Here is a 20,027-nt window from a genome sequence, read left to right as displayed (position 1 = left end):
GAGTGCTGGGATTAAAGTCATGTACCACCACTGCCCCAGCTAATTCCTCACCTCTAAAAGAAAACAAAAAATGAGGTTCTCCTCACTGAACCCAGAGCTTAATACACTGGCCAAACTGGCTGGCCTGTGACCTCACTGTCGTCCCTTCCCCTTGCTCCATAATCTGCCAGTTTCTTATGTAGCCCAGGCTAGCCTCTTGATTCATTATTCTGAGCCTTCCAAAATCTAGAATCAGAGGCATGAGCCACCACATGTCAGCCTCATAGACGTACAGCACTGGGCAAGTGACTACTCCCCCTCACTGCACCTCAGTTTCCTCTCTATCAAGTGGAGGGTGGTCTCTGCCCTATTGAGAGGATATAAAAGAACTTCAAGGTGAGAGTATCTCGTTGAGCAGCAGAGCAGTCACCTAGAACGCATGAGACCCCGGGTGTCATCGCTCTCTCTCTTTTTTTTTTTTTTTTTTTGGTTTTTCGAGACAGGGTTTCTCTGTGTCGCCCTGGCTGTCCTGGAACTCACTCTGTAGACCAGGCTGGGCTCGAACTCAGAAATCCACCTGCCTCTGCCTCCCAAGTGCTGGGATTAAAGGCATCCGCCACCACTGCCCGGTGGGTGTGTCATCTCTTACACTGAAAGAGAAAGTTTGCTCGGCATGGTGGAGTACATCTGTAATCACAATACACAGAAGAAGGCAGAGACAAGAGGACCAGGACTTCAAGAACATTTTCAGAGGCTGGGGGATTGGCTCAGTAGTTAGGGGCACCGGCTGCTCTTGCAGAGAACCAGGGTTTAATTCCCAGCACCCACATGACAACTTATAACGCTATTTCCTCGGGATCTGTAGCCCTCTTCTGGCCTCCGCAAGTACCAGGCACACACGCATACGGTACACATGCATACATGTAAGCAAACACTCATATACATTAAATAAAGCTTCAAGTAAAAATAATAAAGGTGACAATAAGCAAAGGACCCTCTTCCCCTGCATAGTGACCTCAAAGGCCAACCCAGGCTATATGAAACCCTGTTCCAAAAAAAAAAAAATGAAGAAAAAAAGAGAAAAGGGATGGGGCTAGAGAGAAAATGGCGGATGGGATGATGAGTTTTGCCCGACATGAGTGAGAGCCCGAGCCAAAGTTGTCTCGGGCACCCAAATCCTTGGCTCGCCAGGATCCTTTCCCGGGTTCATGGGTGATGAACCAGGCCTTGAACCAACCTCTCCCCGACCCCACGCACTAGAGACTCGAGGGAATTGTGGCCAGCCCAGGTGCAGGGCAGTTCCTCTCTCAGGGCTGACACCATATGGCAAATAAAGAGCCAGGAGTAAGGGCCACTGGAGCCCATCTCCGGCAGGGCCGAACAGGAAGTGAGGCGGAGTTTGGAGTGGAATCTGGTACCTCAAGGCTAGGGTCACCCAGACTCACCGACTCACTGGGAGACGATGCCAGGGGGTCTAGAAGTCCTCCGAGCCCTGCCTCTCCTCCTCCTCCTCTTCTCCGAAGCCTGCCTGGGTAATGTGGCCAAAGGGAAGGTGCAGGGAGGGGTCGGGGAGGGTGCTGACAGGAGAGGTGCAGAGTGGAGCCAGAGATGGCCAGACAGGATAATGCATAGCAACGCATCTCTTAACGCCAGAACTCTAGGAAACTGAGGAGGGAGGAATACTGCGTTGGAGGCAGGCCAGCCTGGGCTACATAATGAGTTCTATCTAGGCCAACCTGGGCAAATTACTGATTACCTGTCCCAAAAAGAAAAGGAGTAGGGGGAAGGGATCAGGGAAAACCTTCTGTACCAAGCTACAGGCTGGAAGAGGCTTGAGTAAGACCACTGTTAGGACCCAAACGACCTTGCCCCACAACACACGACCTCAGCTCCACAAGTCAGAATGAGGAACTGAGGTAAGTGTTGATTGAACATCAGGACACCAAGGTACCAAAGGGTGTCAGTGAGGAAAATGGTGCTTGTTTTTCCCTCTGCCTACATCTGGGGTTCACACTTCCTCCGGTGTTCCATCCCCCTCCCCCACCCAAATGTGTCCACACTAACCTAGGTTTTCAGAGGGGAAGGTCTTAGGACCAGGGGTTATAATCCTGCTGTTTGAGTCTTAAGCCCGTGACCAGGAACTTGCTAGGGCCTCTTTCCCCTCCCTTTCTTTCTTCCTCACTTCCAACCTTCCTCTTTCCTGTTATGTCCACAAAAGGAGCAACAAGCCAGTGCGGTGCTGGGGGAGGCTGAGAACAGAGGTGGGAGGGGGGAGTGGTTCGAGATAAACACAAGAGCAGACACCATAGCCACCAGTCTACCCTCCTTTCTCTGAGCCTCCTCTGATGCCCCAGACAGAACTCAGTCCCAGTGCCAGAAACACTGGTTTCTTTATTTTGTTGTTTTGGTTTTCCAGACAGTGTTTCTCTGTGCCACCCTGGCTGCCCTGGTTAGACCAGGCAGGCCTCAAACTCACAGAGATCTGCCTGACTCTCTCTCCTGAGTGCTGGGATTAAAGGCGTGTGCCACTACTCAGGTTGCCACACTTAAATTACAGATATGAAAAACAGCCTAGGCACAAAAAAAAAAACAAAAAAAGCCAAGGCCAGATTCAGGGAGGTAGGAACTGGGCTCTAGTACCTTTTCCAATAGGCTGGGTACTGCTGAGACCCGCCCACTCTGGGCCTAAGGTGTGCCCCACCTTCACACCCCTAAGAGTTGTGAAGAATGGGGACCAATGGGAAGGTCATCATGAGAGAGTCTCTGGACTGGTTTGGGGGGGGGTGGAGAGCATTAAAATGCAAAGGGGAAATGGAAGAAAGAGGCCATAGGGTGTGTCTCCTGGCATCAACTCTTTTTCTAGGTACCATTAGCAATCAGTACAGCTCCACTCCTGAGGGTTCTGGTGGAAAGGGGTCTGGGCTGGGGAATCATCTCCATCTCTAGGCTCATTTGTCTCCTCTCATCTCTCCACAGGTACTGGATACCAGGCCCTGCAGGTAGAAAGTGGTCCACCATCCCTGACGGTGAACTTTGGCGAGGAGGCCCGCCTCATCTGTGAAAACAATGGCAAGAACCCTAATATCACATGGTGGTTCAGCCTTCAGTCCAACAACACATGGCCCCCAGTGTCACTGGGTCCTGGCCTGGGTCGCACAGGAGAGTTGATCTTCTCTGAAGTAAACAAGAGCCACAGGGGCTTGTACTGGTGCCAAGTGACAGAAAACGACATATCGAAACGTTCCTGCGGTACTTACCTCCGAGTGCGCAGTGAGTAGGGGGTGGCGCTGACCCTTGGGTTCTCTGTTCCCCATTTCATCCAGAACACTGGGAGCAGAGCTTGGTCCTCCCTCCTGGACCTGTAACCAGTAACGCAAGTGCTCCCCGACTTGACAAAGGACACAGCTGGGAGGGGAAGGGATACCAGAACTCTGAACAGCACCCTGTCTTCACAGAGCCAGTCCCTAGGCCCTTCCTGGACATGGGGGAAGGCACCAAGAACCGCATCATCACGGCAGAAGGGATCATCTTGCTGTTCTGTGCAGTGGTGCCAGGGACACTGCTGCTATTCAGGGTGAGTCTTCCCAGAGTGACATCCTCAAGTCATCTTGGCTTACGTGGACCTGGACTGTGACTTCCAGTGTCCAACTGGTCCTCTGACTTCCGAGGTTCTTCCTTCAAAGTTTGGGAGGCTGGGAATAACCACCAAAAGGATTTCCAGTGACACTGAGCTCGAGGAGGGTCAGCAAGTCCCCACTGGCCCTCATAGATACCCTCTCATTGTCCTCCTGGCCCACCAAAGGGAGTCCCCTGCAAATGCAGCCAAGACAAGGAAAGAAGGTGTGTCCTCTCAGAGGCCCTGCTTCTCCTTAGCTGGGATTAAAGGTGTATGCCACCATGCCTGCCTTCTGCCTTTCTTTTTCTTTTTTTCTCCCTAAGACTGGGTCTCTCTGTGTAGAGCTGGCTGTCCTAGAACTCACTCTGTAGACCAGGCTAGCCTCAAACTCACAGAGATCCACCTGCCTCTGCCTCCCAAGTGCTGGGATCAAAGGTGTGTGCCAACAGTACCTTGTGCTGTCTTTATACCTTATCAGTGAGTGAGAAGGTCAGAGAACAATTTCCAGAGTTGACTCTTTCCTTCCACTGTGGGATTGCCCCAGACCAAATTCATGTACTTTACCAGCTTGAGCTATCTCCTGGACTTTCTTTGCTTTCACTTTTTTTTTTTTTTTTTTGGTAGATTTTAGTCTAGGCTAGCCTCAAACTTGTTATATCTCCATGGCTGGCCTGATTTGTCTTTATCTTTCAAGCACTGAAATTATAGGCGTGTGTCACCACCAGTTTTGTTTTATTTTGGTTTTTGTCTTGCTTTTTGTTTGTTTTGTTTTTGTTTGTTGTTTTGTCTTTTTTTGTTTTTCTGAGGGGAAGGTAAGACAGCATCTTGCTAAGTAGTCCAGGCTGGGCTGGAACTCACTATATAGATCATATTGGTCTGGAATTCACAATCCTCCTGCCTCAGGAGGAGGAATTGCACTGGAATTACAGATGTTCAACACTCCTCCCTCCTCGCTGTTCTACCTGCCATTGAATAGTAGAGAGTCAGCATGGTGGCAGTGCCCAGCTCTGATCCTAGCAGAACGCGAGAGGCAGAGGCAGGCAGATCTCTCTGGAGTTCAAAGCCAGCCTGGTCCACACTGAGTTCCCAGGTAGTTCTTGCTAGAGAGAAATCCTGAGTGTCGGTGGAGTGTAATGGCAAGTCCACTTGAAGGTGAGGCAGGAAGATTGCTCAAAGTTTGAGGCCCATAAGAAGAAAGAGAGGGGGCTGGGGAGATGGCTCAGCAGTTGAGAGCACTGACTGCTCTTCCAGAGGTCCTGAGTTCAATTCCCAGCAACCACATGGTGGCTCACAACCATCTGTAATGGGATCTGATGCCCTCTTCTGGTATGTCTGAAGACAGCTGTAATTATACTTATATACATAAAATAAATACATCTTTAAAAAAGAAGAAGAAGGAGGAGGAGGAAGAGGAGGAGGAGGGAGAGGAGGAGGAGGAGAGGAGTCAGGGGTAGAGAACAGAATCTCCCAATATGTGGCAGGGGGGAGGCGTCCCTTGCTTTGTCTGATAAAGCACTTGCTAGTTGGAGAGGGTCTATAAACCCTTCCGCTCCCTCCTTGCTAAACGCCCTTTCTACCTCCTCCCCTTCTGTAGAAGCGGTGGCAAAATGAAAAGTTTGGAGTGGACATGCCAGATGACTACGAAGACGAAAATCTGTATGAGGTAAGCATTGAATGCATCCGACTTCAGGTGCATGGGGTTGGTGTCTGCCTTGGGTCCTGCCCTGGGGTGGACTGGGGGCAGGGGCCACAGCTGTCATGGTACTGACGTCTCCTCTCTCTGTCCCCTGCAGGGCCTGAACCTTGATGACTGCTCTATGTATGAGGACATCTCCAGGGGACTCCAGGGCACCTACCAGGACGTGGGCAGCCTCCACATTGGAGATGTCCAGCTGGAGAAGCCATGACTGACACCCCCCACCCTTCCCCTCCCAGTCCTGCTGTGCTGTCCCCTACCTGCCATATGCCCAACTCAGCATCCCTGCTCTCTGATCTTTCCCTAGGGTCCCCCCTTCCCAGTGCTTGTCCCTCTGAAGTGTCCCATCCTTGCCTCCAGGCTACCCCGCCCTATTCTCCCACCTAATCTTGTCCTTCCCCACGTAGGGTTCCCTCGCTAGTGGGTAATGAGCCCTTAATCGCTGCCTCTAGGGGAGCTGATTACAGCAGCCTCGTTAGTGTCACCCCCCTCCTCCCAGATCTGTCATGGCCACTTAAGTGATAATAAATCCTTCCCAAAGCAGCCCTTGGCAGGAGTCATGGATCTCATGTAGACTGCTGTTCAACACTGCCAGGAACCAGGAACAGAAAACCCAAGTCCCCTCCTCCATCAGACCTGGGATTCTGGACCCAAGTTCTCACCTGCCCACTTCTGAGATCTGGGACCAGACAGTCCTTGCTGTTTGTCCTCCACAACCCTCCATCCCCACCCCAAAATAACAGGAAGTCTCTTGGGGAAGTCCCTACCCCAATACTGGTTTATCTCCTTTATAGGGCCTCACTCTCCGCATATCCCTAAGCAAAGGGGGAACCAGCCCCGGGTGTTACCAAATTTTTACCCATATTTACGCTCTGAGAACACACGGTATTATTTCCTTGGAGTGGGACCTAATTCCCTCATGGGTTCACTTGCATAGGCAGATTTAGTGAGTTTCTGTCAAGAACCTGGGGGTGACAGACAGCTCTCTATTGGGATGAGAAGAGCGGACTCAGAAAGGTTGTTAAAGGACAGGGAGGCAAGGAGGAGACTCAGGGGAATCCCCAGAGACAAGGATGCAGAGATAGAAGTCAAAAGAAGAAACAGACACAAACTGGCTGGCCTGAGCCCGGGGGATAACAACAATTGGGGAAAGGACAAAGACTGAAATCTCAGAGGAGGCCAGCAGAGGCAGAGCCAGCAGCAAGAAAAGGACCCAAAGCGATCGAGGCACAGAGGAGCTGCAGAAGGGTGACGCTGCAGAGGTCAGAGAGCGAAGAGTGCTGGATGGGCCTGCCATTGTAGACACAATCGGGACTCGCTGGCGGGCGAGCTTTGAAAAAGAGAGCAGGGTGGTGGTGCACACCTTTAACTTTAGTCTCTGTACTCCCGAGGCAGAGGCAGACACATCTCTGTGAGTTCGAGGCCAGCTCGCTCTACACCGCGAGTTCGAGGCTAGCCTGGGCTACAAACTAAGAGAAAACGAGAGGAAGGGTCAGGGCAGGAGCTGGGCAGCAGCAGAGAGGCCGGCAGAGGCGGACAAAGGCGAAGGGGAGCCGGGCGGGGCCGGGTGGGGCCGCGCCCGCGGGGAAAGGAGGAGCCGCGCGGGCGGCGAGAAAGGGAAGGAAGCCGAGGTGCCGGGCGGGCATGGGGCGCGGGCAGGAAGCGGGGAGGGGCGGCGGGCGGGGGCTCCGGAAAAACGCCCCGACTTCCTGCCCGCCGGAGCCAGGAAGCCGGAGTCGGGACACCGGGCCCGGGATCGCCGAGCCTGACCTCGGGCGCCCCGCCGGTCACCTCCCCGCGCGGACACCAGGTACACTGTCCCTGGCCCCGCCCGGCCTCCTCCCCCTCCGCCGCCGGGGGAGGAGCAGGGAGGGGACCGGGCGCTGAGGGCCTCCCCGGGAGCGCCTGCGGTCGCCTTTCTCTGGCCTCGGTTTTCTCATCTGTCAAAGAGAGCAAAGAGAAAACCCGGCGCCATCCCAGAAGTTGGGAAGCAGAGACAGGAGGATTGCCATGAGTTCGAGGTCAGCTTGGGCGACCTAGCGTGACCCTGCCTCAGAAGGAAAAGCAAAACAGAGAGAGAGAGAGAGAGAGAGAGAGAGAGAGAGAGAGAGAGAGAGAGAGAGAGAGAGAGAGAGAGAGAGAGAGAGAGAGAAATATGAGAATTTGTCAAGTGTACAGTAGATAGAGATCCAGGCTCCCAAAACTGTTTTTCAGCGCAGAACGATAACACCCATTTATCAGCAGGGAAACTGAGGCCCAGGGAGTCGGACTGCCTTGTAGGGACATAGCAGCTGGGACTTGAACTCGAAGCTGTTTCCTGTAAAGCACTGTCCCTGCAATCATGAATGCTTGCTTAGAGCTAGTTAGAATAAGCAAGAGTCTCTGCAGACCATTCTGAAGCCGAGAGTTACAGAGCGTTCAAAAACGTCTCAGGAAGCTCTTTTTTAACCCCTGTGTGTTATTAATTATACTCTGGGAGTTGGCTGTAGGGGAGAGAACCGGAAACATATCCTCAATGAACAGATGGGAAGACTGAGGCCTAAAGGGAAGTCCTTGCTTTTTTGCAGGTTAGTCTGTCAGGAGGAGATACATGCTCAAGAGCATGGGTGTTTTGTGTTATGGTTTGGTTTTCTGTGTCCATGTGGGGGTTTCTGGTTTTGTTTTGTTTTTCTTTCCAATTACAGCGGGAGGAGTTGACAGTGGTGACAGAGGGAGTCGGTATACAAGCATTTGGAATTTAATAGGTCTGAGTTAGGGAGGTAGACAAGGTGGGACGAGCCCATGCGAGGTTCTGATAGGTACTTAGGACCTGAGCGACTTGAAGTTTCTCCGAGATTGAGCCTTAACCAGGCGCTGGAACCAGCCACCAGTCCTGCAAAGTGGGCGGGGTCCGGGAGAGTGACAGGGGCAGTCGAAATACGGAAACGAGAGTCCTCCGAAGCAGACCAGAGCGGCCCTATCGGGCCAGCGTGGCGCCGTGTAGTGATAGACCAGCCGGCAGGAGGAGTGGAGTTGCCGAGGCCGGAGAGTGATAGGAGGCGGGCTAGAGCGGCCGGAGGGAGGAGTGGAGCTGGACGCAAAGGCGGCCTCTGGCTCGGCTAGAGCGACTCTGCGGCGCGGGTGGGGGAACCCGGAGCTCGAGCGCGGAGGCTTCGGTTCCTGAGGCTGCAGTGGCTTGCTTGCTTCTCTTCCCATCCGACAGGTGAGATAGGCAGCCTTTGGCTGCCGTGAAACCTGACCCCACATGTCTTCCCTGCCACCCACACTGCCACAGTTGCAGAATTACTGAGCGCCCGTGTAGATCAGCCACGTCCCGTGTAAGATTTAGGGCTCGTGAAGACTCGCCACGTTACATAGCTCAATAAGATCTTACATACCTTCCAGGTTTCAGGAAGCCTTTCACGGAGACCCGGCTTTTAACATAAACATAGGCTTCTCACAGATCAAGGCAGGCCCCTACAGAACCCACCACTATGGAGGTCCCATAAACCATTTCGTTTTGCCTTTAGAATCACCATCTCTCTGGATTCTCGAGGCCCACTATGTATCAAATAGAATGTGGGGTTGCATACATTCCAGGGTCCTCTTGTAGTTTTTTTCCAGGCTCCTAGAAGTTCTTGGAGACCTGAATAATCCAGTCCAAGGGCCTGTTGAACGTTGAGCCCGTAGGACGCAGGCGTCTTTATGTGCTTACTTATACAGGACCCCCTCCACTGCATAAACCTAAACCTGCCCTGACTTCCCCCATCCGCCCCACCTCCAGAGCCTCAAGTGCAAAATGCTCCCTCTGCCGGACAGTAGTGGACTTTGTCAGTTGCTTCGTTTTTGCCAGCTTTACCTATACTAATTTTCAAATCCTCTTTGAGCCCAGGTTTCTGGAGCTGCTGGGTCCATCCTGGGTGACTGCTGAGGTCACGGCAGCCACATGACTTTTCCAGGCACCGTCAGACCTGATGTATCTCAGAGCATAGATGCACATTTTAGTATCCTAAGATCAACGTGTGTGTGTGGGGGGGGGGAGTACCTCAAAGCATTGTTGTGTGCTGAATGTTTAAACTGTGGAGCCAGACTGCCTGAACCTGAATCCTGGCTCTGACTCTTATAAGCCATGCCTCAATTTCCCCCTCTGTAAAACCGCAACAAGAATAATACAAACAAATCTCCCTTAAATCCAACCCAGATAATGCTGGCCTCATTGGGTCAGTAAGAGGATTAAATTTGTTAACATCTATAGACAGACCCTGAACCCTGCGTAGAACCTAAGCATGTGTGTGCCATCTTTGCTATGCCTGGCACATACTGAAAACACGTGACGTGTTAGCTATGATTCCTTATTAGTGTGTTAGGGAATACAGAGAGAATGCATGCTAACTGTGTAAGAACCAGAGTCTTCTGGTGAGCATTGGTTCAAATTTCATACCTTCCTTGGGTTCTCTTTTTTTGGGTGGGGGGTGAGTTAATAAAGACTTAAGCATGAGAGTTAAGGGGGCCATTTTGAATGGTGTGTGCGGTGGTGGCACATGCCTTTGATTCCCGCACTGGGGAGGAGGAGGCAAGCCGTTCTCTCTGAGTTCAAGGCTGGCCTGCTCTACATAGTTCCAGGATAGCCAGGACTACACAGATTAAACCCTGTCTCCTGTCTTAAAAAGAAAGAAGATGGGTGTGGGTCTAAGAGAAATGTTTTCTCTTTTTGGTTAATCTGATTGCTTTGTTTGGTACTGCTCAGAGTATAACTCAAGGCCTCTTACATGACAGACAAGCATTCTGTCATTGAGCTATACCCCCAAGCCCTCTTTGGCTCCTTTGGGGTCTCTCAGGTGACCCCATATTTACTGCTCACTGAGATGAGCATGGGAGTTCCTGGTCTGTGGTCATGGCTTCTAGCCTAGAAGGTCTGGCTGGCACGTGTGGTCTTTGAAGGCCTCATGTTTCTCAGGGAATGAGTGAGTGTACATGAGTACTTGTGGTGGGGGAGCTGATGGCACTAGGCACAGTGCTTCCCTCCAGTAATACCAGAACTTGAGAGGCCAAGACTCAAGGATGGCTTCAAGCTTGAGGCCAGTCTACAGAGTGAGATCCTGACTAGAGAAACGAAAAGCAAAAACCGAGTTGATACACCCAGAACAAATCTTAAGTACTACGTATCTTTCTCTCTCATAATAACCGCTATTACTTTACTGTATTGATTTGCAAGTTTATTTATTAAATACTCAACAGTGTTCATATCTTGAAATTAACCTGAGCTTTTATGGTGGACAGATACAGCTTCTGAGAAAGAATACAAATGGTGCCTGCTTAGGGGAACCCCCAACCATGACTTCTGGACACTCCAGAAAGCATCTTTGTTCAGAAATCAGATTCCTAGCAACGGCTCATTGAGTGCTAGGGAGGAGGCTCCTGGAAGAGGGAGAAGGGCGGGTCTCAGGCAGCCAGAGTTATAAATAGCTTTGGGGTGTGGGGACCCGCCCCCTACTGGTCCACCCCACGCTCTTTCCACCATCCCTTCCCTCCTGACACTGATCCACACAGCGTTAGTCAGACTAGTTAGGGTCTGGAAGATGCTGCTGAAAGGGGAGAGTAGAGGGAAGATGGGATGGGGAGAGACAAGACACATCGAGGAGATGGACAGAACCAGCACAGCTGTGGAAGGACAGCTGTCCCGAGATGGGGGAGGAGAGTTAGGGAGGCAGAGGAGGGGCCAGCAGAAGGGATTGGAAGGAGATGGGTCTGGGAGGAGAGGTGGAGTCCCAGGTTCCAGGGACCACAACCGCTGCAGCTTGAAGGTGGATGGCACACACCTGAGAGTGGGCTGTTGAGCCCCACCCCATCCGTCCTTTCTCTGGGACCATAGCTGCAAAAGCTGGGAACTGTAGGGAACCACCAGGCCCTAGAGCTCAAGGTGCCTGGCTGAGAGGGACTCGGTTTTGTTTTCTCGTATAGAGGGAGCTGGAGGTTGGGGGTTCACCATTGACATTTCCTGTCACAGGAAACGGGGCTGGTGGGTTCAGAGGCAACGTCCTGGCCCAGGCCTGCCACAGATCAGAGCATGTCACCCTCCCCCCACCCCAGTATCCTTCCTACCTCCTCCTTAAGGACTATTCTTTTCATTTTGCTTGTTCCAAAGTCCTCCCCCCTTGAGGACCAGCCAGCCCTCTGGGCCCCTGGCCCTTCCTTCTTTAGTGACCCAAATTAGTGGTTTTACCCACAGCCACCCAGCCCACCCATGGACCCATGCTCCTGGGCTCCAGCTCCCCCCACCCCCCTCGGTCACTCGGCCTCAGCTGGGCTGTGAAGAGCTCTTTGTCGCCACACAGAGGCTCCATTGAGCTTAGAGGCTGGGGGTTGGGGGGTGTTTACTCACCTTCCGCACCTGGGCCAGGAATCTGTGAGTAACTGCCCAGCCTCGGGCACTTCCTCCCCGCCCCTAACTGCTCCTCCTCTCCGCAGCCCGGTGGAGTCCTGGAGATGGGAGAAGTCCCCGGAGGGGCGGTGAGTACGCTGCTGGGAGAAGATCTGAGCCAAGGTGAGGGAGCTCTGGTGCTCTGTGAGGTAGGGAGCCCTGTGGATTGAAGTCATATCTCCCCTTGCAGGCCCCAGGGCCTCCGCGGTCTGGCCTGGTGTCCATCATCATTGGGGCGGAGGACGAGGATTTTGAGAATGAGCTGGAGGCGGTGAGCAGGGTGGGGTGGGAAAGTGTTCTCCGGGGCCCAGTTCTCCCTCCTGGGATGTGTTCTCTCTGCTCACATTGTCATCTCCCACCCCATACCGAGTGTCACTGTCCACCATAGTCTCCCACCTGTCTCCTTCTAACCCCAGCTTATCACTGCCCCTCCCCCGTTTGACTCAACATCCCTTCTCAGTAACATCAAGTCTGATCCCTTCTTCCCAACTACTTGCCCTTACTGTCTGGGTTGTAGCACAGGCACATCCACTCCTGTTTCCCTGTCATGAAACCATGGAGAGGTGCAAGCGACTGGCTAGGGCAAGCCCAGGATGTCCCATCTTTCCCCATGGCACTCAGCTCCCTTGTCTCCCGCCCTCCAGAACTCAGAAGATCAAAACAGCCAGTTCCAGAGCCTGGAGCAAGTGAAGCGACGCCCAGCCCACCTCATGGCCCTCCTGCAGCACGTGGCCCTGCAGTTCGAGCCAGGACCACTGGTGAGGATACACAGGAGGGGCAGAGGAGGAATGAGGCTGGGCAACTAAGAGGTCTGGAAAATCCAGAACACAGCATGAGTTTTAGGAATAGGACCCCAGACAAGGTATACATAAAACAGAACCCAGCATGCCGACAGCTGCCATGTCCTGCCCTTTTCCAGCATCTCCAACTGGTAACACTGTCCCTCACCTAGCTGTCCTTGGTGGTGGGGAGGGTTGGGAGGTGGCAGCAAGGCCTTCTCAGCAGGTGTCACCAGTCCAGAACTTGGTCCCCTTAGCCAGCTCAGACTTAGAGAACTCTCAGACCTTGATCCAAATAACCAAGACAAACCCCTTGTGGTTGCTAACCTAGAAACTTCCTGAGCCTGGCACGATCATATACACCTGTGATCCTAGCAAATTAGAGCCTGAGGCAGGAGGATAGCTACATCTTCATAGTCAGCTAAGGCTACATGGCAAGACTTGACCTCAAACAAAAGAAACTTTCAGGGCCAGGCAGGAGACATCTGGGAGACACAGATATAGAACTGTGTGGTCCAGAAGCACCTATAGAGTAAAAACCCCAATAGGGTAGAAACCCCAGTCCCTGATTTAACAAGAAGCCATAGCACTGGCTGGGGAGGGTGGGTAGGTGGGGGTGGGGGGGTTATTAGGTCAGAGCATAGGGGGTCAGGCCTCTTCCTAAGGAGACTCGATACCACCCAGCACAAACTACTCAGCCCGGGATATCCAAGGGTCCTGCACTGCTTGAAAATACACAGAGGATCCCCCTGACCCAGAAAACTGGGAGAATAAACGAAATCACGGGCAGGGACACCCAGGGGTGAAGAAAGATGGGCACAGGAGGGCTGGGGCCAGAACTCAGTCAGTAGAAGATATGCCTAGCAAGTCCAGGAGCATAGTGCTCCAGGTGTGTGATCCCAGCGCCCAGCAAGTCCAGGAGCGTAGTGCTCCAGGCATGTGATCCCAGCACTCAGCAAGTCCAGGAGCATAGTGCTCCAGGCCTGTGATCCCAGCGCCCAGCAAGTCCAGGAGCGTAGTTCTTTAGGCGTGTGATCCCAGTAGCAGAGGAGGAGCCTCAGCTACTTAGCAAGTTTGAGGCCAGCCTGGGCTACATGAGACCTTACCTCAAGAAAAAAGCATGAACTGGAAGGCTGAGACTAGTTGTCCTGACATAAAACTTTAGGAACTGGTGGAAAATTGAGAAATGGATACTATCTCTCCCTCTGTATTCTTGGGAAAAGAAGCTGTCTCTCCCCAGGTACAGAGATGCTGTCCTTGCCTAAGCGTTGGAGCTCAGAAGTTTCCCATCCTAGCCCTTACTTAAGCACTATTGGATGCACTCTGTTTGACCCAGATGGCTTCTGGCATCGTGGGAGTTGCCCTTGATGCAGCGTCCTCATCCGCCATATTGTGGGAATGGGGAATGGGAAGCTAGCCTGGTCTACACAGTAAGTTCTAAGACAGTCAGTGAGTGCTACATAATAGAGAGATCCTGTTTCCAATCAATCAGTCAGTCAATCAATAAAATTAAGAATAAAATTTAAAAAGGAGAAAGAAAATAAGGTAGAAAGCTAGAGACTGAGGCAGAGGATGAGAAGAACTGACATACATGGATATGCTGAAACCAGTAAATATAAAATGTTCTGCCACCAGTCAGTGGTGGAGCAGTTAGTCCCAGCACTCGGAAGGCAGAGGCCAGCCTGGTCTACAGAGTGAGTTCCAGACAACCACTGCTACACTGAAAAACCCTGTCTCAAAAAACCAAAGACCAAAAGAAAAAGAAAAGGTCTGCCTGCACAGGAGTATCCTCAAGCACGAGTGAGGACGTGTCCCTTACCAGGCGGCAGCTGTGGGAGCCCGTCAGTGTCCCCAGCATCACCCACCAAAGGCTGGCACACAGGCAACCTTAGGAGACGCCTGGCAAGAGTGAGCAAGCCCCACTTGCCTGCCCGTCTACTGTCCCTCACTGCCCTGCAGCCTAGGCAGGTTGTTCGTGGTGTTTGTAGATAGCCAGAGACAGCTGCCTACGCTTGAGCCTGGCTTTACCATGTGACACTGAGCGGGCATGTTTATTCGTTGTTGGTACTGAGGATTGAACTCAGGGCCTTAGCCGTGCTAGGCAACACTCCAGCACCGAGGTACCTCCCAAACTCTCGTTATTTTTCTTGTGTGTGTATTATGTGGTATATGTGTGTTCATTTGGGTATGTGAATGTATGTGTACATATGCATCGTGTGTTTAAGCCAGTGGACAACATTGGGTGTCTGCTCTAATCTCTCTCTCTCTCTCTCTCTCCCTCATTTTTTTTTTTTTTTTTTTTTGGTTTTTTGAGACAGGGTTTCTCTGTATAGCCTGGGCTGTCTTGGAACTCACTCTGTAGACCAGGCTAGCCTCGAACTCAGAAATCCACCTGCCTCTGCCTCCCAAGTGCTGGGATTAAAGGCGTGCGCCACCACTGCCCGGCATGCTTTGATCTCTTTCTGACTTATTTTCTTTTCCCTTTTTTAATTAATTAATTAATTAATTTCTTGGAGATAGGGTCTCTATTATGTAGTACTCACTGGCTGTCCTGGAACTCACTGTGTAGACCAGTCTAGCTTTGAGATTATAGTGATCTACCTGCTTCTGACTCCCAAATGTTAGAATTAAAATCATGCACCACTACACCCCAGCTCTTTTTAAAATTGTTCTTACTAAATTTTTAATTTATTTTGTGTACGGACACGTGTGTGGATGCCTGTGTGTGCATACATGCATGCCGTAGCATATGTGTGAAGGTCAGGACACCCCCTAGGAGTCAGTTCTCTCTTTCCATCATGTACTTCCCAGGGATTGAATGCCAGTTGTCAGGCCTGGTAGTAGGCAGAGCTAAGCCGTCTCTCTGGTCCCACCTTATTTTTGAGACAGGGTCTCATGATCAGGGAGCTCATCTGATTGGCAAGTCTGCTGGGAGCAAGCTCCAGGAACCCGCCCCCAAGGTCCATAGGCACAGGCTGCTGGGCCTGGTTTTTCCATCAGAGCTGGAGATGCCTCTGCTTTCCTTCTGAATTACCCTCGTAACCATTCTCTGGCCTCTCCAAAGATGGTCTTATATGGAGCCATGAACTCACAGTGGCCCTCCTGCTTCCCCTTCCGAGCATTGGGAGGTACCGGCAGTGCTGGCTTTACCTTGTATTTTGAGATAAGCTCTCTAAGTTGCCCAGGGCTGCCCTTGAACCTGCGATCCTTTGACCGTGCAGCTTAAACGGTCTTCTGTCTTTCCTTTTGATGGTGTTTTGTTTTTTGAGACAAGGACTTTGAACTCCTTCCTGGTCTTCCTGCCTGAAGTCCCCAGGGCCGGGACTGCAGGCCGGTGCTAAGGCACTCAGCTAGCTTTGAACTCCCAATTCTATGCCCTTCTTTTTAGAAGCAGTCAGGGTCTCATATAGCCTAGCTTGGCCTCACACTCACAAGTATTCAAGGCTGACCTTGAACTCCTGATCCTGCTTCTACCTGGAAAGTGATGGCATTGTAGTCACGCACCGCCTGGGTTCATGGTTCACACCTACAAAATGGTGGTAATGGTGGTCTCAGTGATAGAACAGGTTCCTAAATTGCCTCTGGTGTACCCGGAATCCTCAGAATAGCTAGTAGAGATAGCTAGTAGTAAACTTGTAAAGGGATAAGAAAGTGTCTTAGCAGTGACCCTGGGGAGTCTTGGGAGAGCAGCCTGGACCGCTGGGCTAGAGGTCAGAGTATGCTTCACAGAGGAAGTCATGTCTGAACCCCACAGTCACACAGTGGTCACAGAGCCGCTGAGGCTATCCAAAGAGGGAGTGTGGCGGTTGGGGCCGGGAGAAAGAGTCCCGCTCTGTGTGTCCCCAGCTCTGCTGCCTGCATGCAGACATGCTAAGCTCACTGGGCCCCAAAGAAGCCAAGAAGGCCTTCCTCGACTTCTATCACAGTTTCCTGGAGAAGACTGCGGTGAGACACCTTCCAGCTGTCCTCCCCAGTGTCCTCCCTCAGACCCTTCCCACCAAAGCCTCTGGAGGTACATCTCCTGCCACCTCACTCCTGTCTCCCCCGAGCAGGTTCTTCGGGTGCCGGTCCCTCCCAATGTGGCTTTTGAACTTGGTAAGAAGAAGAGGAGTCTGGGGATAAGGGAGGGACAAGCCTCTTGGGACAAAAGCCATGATTCGGTCATTCATTCTTGGTGGTGGCAGCCCAGGAAAATGCTGGAATTCATGGGTGGGGACAGTGACGAGTAGGTTGGGAGCCAGGCCCCCTGGGATGTGGCGCCCAGCCTCTGCATGCGCGTCTGTAGATCGTACGCGGCCCGACCTCATCTCTGAGGATGTCCAGAGGCGGTTCATACAAGAGGTGGTACAGAGCCAGCAGGCAGCCGTGAGCCGTCAGCTCGAGGACTTCCGCTCCAAGCGGCTCATGGGCATGACGCCCTGGGAGCAGGAGCTGAGTCTGCTAGAGCCCTGGATTGGGAAAGACCGAAGCAACTATGAGGCCCGGGAGCGGCATGTTGCAGAGCGGCTGCTCTCCCACCTAGAGGAAATCCAGTGAGTGGGTTATGGGAATCAGGCTCCAGTTGTGGGTCCCCCTCGGTGTCAGTCTTACTGTTTGTGTTCTTAACCCGTCATGAGTTTAACTCCGCCTATCTCTAATAACTTTGGGGTCCCATTGAAGTTTCTGGGTCTTGTCCGTGGTCATGTGTTTGGATCTAGCACTTGTGTCCTCTCAGGAGTGGACCTTCTGAGGCCTCTTTTCCTCCTGCTTACCTTGCTTACTGAGAGATCTCAGCCCGGAAGAGAGCCTCAGTGGACAGGGAAGCCAGCTTTTGTGGTTTCACTGTGAATTTCTTTCTTTCAGACATACCATCTCTACAGATGAAGAGAAAAGGTGATGACCGTGGGAGGGCTGCGAGGGAAAGGCGTGGTCTGGGCCAGAGGAGGGCGTGGCCTCCTCAGAGCGGCACCTCGCTCCTGACTTGGGAGCCACCCTTTTCTCTAACCACAGGAAGTGGTTGAGGGGTTGGGGGGGGACTGTATCTGCCCTAGGTGGGCCCTCACTTCACTGTCCCCTCCCTCAGTGCTGCTGTGGTCACCGCCATCAGCCTGTATATGCGCCACCTTGGGGTCCGGACCAAGAGTGGGGACAAGAAGTCAGGGAGGAACTTCTTCCGGAAAAAGGTGCTGAGGTCAAGTCTGGCCCTGTCCTCTCTAAGAGTCACCTGGGAGGCCGAGAGCCTGGGTGCCTGCAGTCACTTTCCACTTTATGTCATTTTGGAAACGATAGCCTTCCTTTCCGACATCTTCCCACAGGTGATGGGGAATCGGCGGTCAGACGAGCCCCCCAAGACAAAGAAAGGGCTGAGCAGTATCCTAGATCCTGCCCGTTGGAACCGGGGAGAGCCATCTGGTAAGAGGGCTAGCCTCAGCCTTGCCCACCCTGTGGATCCCAGCCACCCAAGATCACTGTCCCACTCTTTTGTTTCAGCTCCGGATTGTCGACATCTGAAGGTCGAGGCTGATGGTAATGAACCTGTAGCTAGGGTATCCATCCAGGACTAGGGAGGAGGGCTGGAGTCTGAGGGAGGAGGGCTGGAGTCTGAGGGAGGAGGGTTAGGAGTCCGGGCCCCTGGGTCTGAGGGAGACGTGAACAGTATGTAGAAAACTGAGCACTGGAGGAGGGGCCTGCTGTGGAAGAAAGCTAAGAGCACAGGGTCGTAGTTCCCTGGGTGCAGTAGCAGGTGAGACTAGAAGCCTGTTTTATTTCCCTTTTTCCCCCGCTCTTCTTTGTCTTTCCAGCAGAGAAGCCAGGCCCTGCAGATCGCAAGGGAGGCCTGGGTATGTCTTCTCGGGACAGGACTGTTGGGACTCCCGGGCAGGACAACCCAGGAGTCTCCCTGCACCCTCTGTCTACAGACAGCCTTGACTCCCGGGAACCAGGTAAGCATTTCTAAATTGGGACAGGAACACCACAAGCCCCTCAGCCCATACTCAGATGAAAGTGCCTGTCCCATTGAGATCTCTCCTTTGTTCCCAGCATCTTTTCTAGCTCTTGGTCAGGAGTAGTAATTGCCTCCTGCTTCAGTTTACCCTTTGGGCTCTGACCTCTGTGTTGGTGTCATGTCTCCTCATCCCTGAACTAGGTTTCTTGTGTTGTTCTTATCTGGGGCTTTGGTTTTAGCCCTGGGGGTTGGAACTCTCCTCTTCACACTTGGTAGGTGAGCTCTCTGCCCACCAAGCTACCTCTGTAACCCCCACTGCTGCACTCTAGGCCATACTGATGAGCTTATCCCTCCTGACCTATAATCCAACTGTTTCCAACAGTCCCTGGGACTCACTTCCTGGAATCTCAGTGAGGAATGTCCACATGACGTTCTTATGTCATCTTGAATAGTGAACCCAAAGCCCCATGAGTTGACTATGTCATTCTCCTAAGAGCTACAGGTCTCTTCTCTTAGCCCTTAGATCCCGGAAGCTTGTGTAAGCTGGGTTCAGGTCCCTCCTTCAGCTTACTTGTGCTGTGCTCTGGAAGCCACATCCCTTTCTGGACTCACTCACCTCTCAGTGGGTCTGTCTGTTTCCCTTAAGGCTATGGGGACAGAGGACTGTCAGCCTCCAGTCCCCTCCTGCCTCAGGCGGGAGGACTCTGTTAGTTCTGTGACAACACCCCCTTCTTCTGGTGCTCTCCCATCCAGTGTTCTGAGGTCTGAACATGTTTCTGTCCCCTGACACTGAATACTGAATGAGTCGGTGGTTAACTGCCAGGCACTGAGTGTCTTCCAGCCCTCCCTCTGTGCACAGGTCAGGGAGACTGAGACAGATACAGGGTAGAACTCCAGATCAGAGGCCTTCCAACCAGCTCTCTTCCCCTCACCCACACCCCTCTATCCATAGGTGTAGATACCCCGCAGGAGCCAGGGGATACACCCCAACAGGGCCCTACAAGCCTGGAGCCCCTGGTGCCTCCAGAGAGCACGGAGGACAGCGGCGAGACTGAGAGGTGTCTGCTGTGGTGCTGGGAGGGCCTGGGCAGACAGGGCAGCATAGAGGGCCCAGGGAGGGTGCTTGGGATTGCTGCTGCAGTTTGCACTGCCTGTCCCAGTCATCTCTGCTGCTGAATCGCCCTTTTCTGCCTGTGTCTGGGCTTCTTCCATCCTCTTCCATCCTCTCCCATCCCCTTCCCCTCCACCTCTTCTTCCCCCTCTTCTTCTCCTCCCTCCTCCTCTTCCCCTCCTCCTCTCCTCCTCATCTCCCCTTCCTCCTCTACCTCCCCCTCCTCCTCTCCTCCCTGCTCTACTCCTCCCTCCTCTCCCTCCTCCTCTCCTCCCCCCTCCTCTCCCCTTCCTCCTCTTCCTCCTCTCCTCCCTCCTCTTCTCCTGCCTCCTCCTCTCCTCCCTCCTCCACTCCTCCCTCCTCTCCCCCTCCTCCTCTCCCCCTCCTTCCCCTCCTCTCCCCCCTCCTCCTCCTCTCCCCCTCCTCCTCCTCCTCTCCCCCCTTCTTTCCCCCCTCCTCCTCCCCCCTCCTCTTCTTCCTCCTCTCCCCCTACTCCCCCTCCTCTCCTCCTCCTCCCCCTCCT

General features: G+C 52.9%; 2 protein-coding genes across 16 annotated transcripts in view; both read left to right on the top strand.

The window, feature by feature from the left end:
* The first annotated feature begins 1,386 nt into the window (after window positions 1-1,386).
* Window positions 1,387-5,834, top strand: Cd79a (CD79a molecule). 2 transcript variants are annotated; one of them, XM_028781337.1, is made up of 5 exons: window positions 1,387-1,511; window positions 2,956-3,228; window positions 3,435-3,553; window positions 5,190-5,258; window positions 5,389-5,834. In XM_028781337.1, the coding sequence occupies exons 1-5, from the start codon at window positions 1,442-1,444 to the stop codon at window positions 5,500-5,502; spliced, it is 645 nt and encodes a 214-aa protein (XP_028637170.1). In that variant the 5' UTR covers window positions 1,387-1,441; the 3' UTR covers window positions 5,503-5,834. The 2 variants fall into 2 exon arrangements, with proteins under 2 accessions (XP_028637170.1, XP_028637169.1); XM_028781336.1 differs by having other exon boundaries at window positions 1,388-1,511; window positions 2,956-3,249.
* Window positions 5,835-6,964: 1,130 nt separating this feature from the next.
* Window positions 6,965-20,027, top strand: part of Arhgef1 (Rho guanine nucleotide exchange factor 1) — a 21,055-nt gene continuing 7,992 nt past the window's right edge. For 3 of the 14 annotated variants that reach the window (XM_028781290.1, XM_028781287.1, XM_028781285.1), the window contains exons 1-13: window positions 7,010-7,101; window positions 11,739-11,780; window positions 11,882-11,962; window positions 12,336-12,449; window positions 16,317-16,415; window positions 16,523-16,565; window positions 16,756-17,002; window positions 17,313-17,342; window positions 17,533-17,632; window positions 17,765-17,861; window positions 17,940-17,975; window positions 18,251-18,391; window positions 19,346-19,451. In XM_028781290.1, the coding sequence (XP_028637123.1) occupies window positions 11,757-11,780; window positions 11,882-11,962; window positions 12,336-12,449; window positions 16,317-16,415; window positions 16,523-16,565; window positions 16,756-17,002; window positions 17,313-17,342; window positions 17,533-17,632; window positions 17,765-17,861; window positions 17,940-17,975; window positions 18,251-18,391; window positions 19,346-19,451 (1,118 nt within the window). In that variant the 5' untranslated portion in view covers window positions 7,010-7,101; window positions 11,739-11,756. Of the gene's footprint in view, window positions 7,102-8,066; window positions 8,494-11,738; window positions 11,781-11,881; window positions 11,963-12,335; window positions 12,450-16,316; window positions 16,416-16,522; window positions 16,566-16,755; window positions 17,003-17,312; window positions 17,343-17,532; window positions 17,633-17,764; window positions 17,862-17,939; window positions 17,976-18,250; window positions 18,392-19,345; window positions 19,452-20,027 lie in introns of those variants that run through there. The other 11 variants (XM_028781298.1, XM_028781292.1, XM_028781296.1 and 8 more) reach the window with 8 other exon arrangements.

Source organism: Grammomys surdaster, unplaced genomic scaffold (assembly GCF_004785775.1).
Source record: "Grammomys surdaster isolate TR1022 unplaced genomic scaffold, NIH_TR_1.0 396, whole genome shotgun sequence".
NCBI lineage: Eukaryota > Metazoa > Chordata > Mammalia > Rodentia > Muridae > Grammomys > Grammomys surdaster.
Note: the sequence above shows the minus strand (reverse complement) of the source record. Positions and strands in the feature narration are given on the sequence as shown.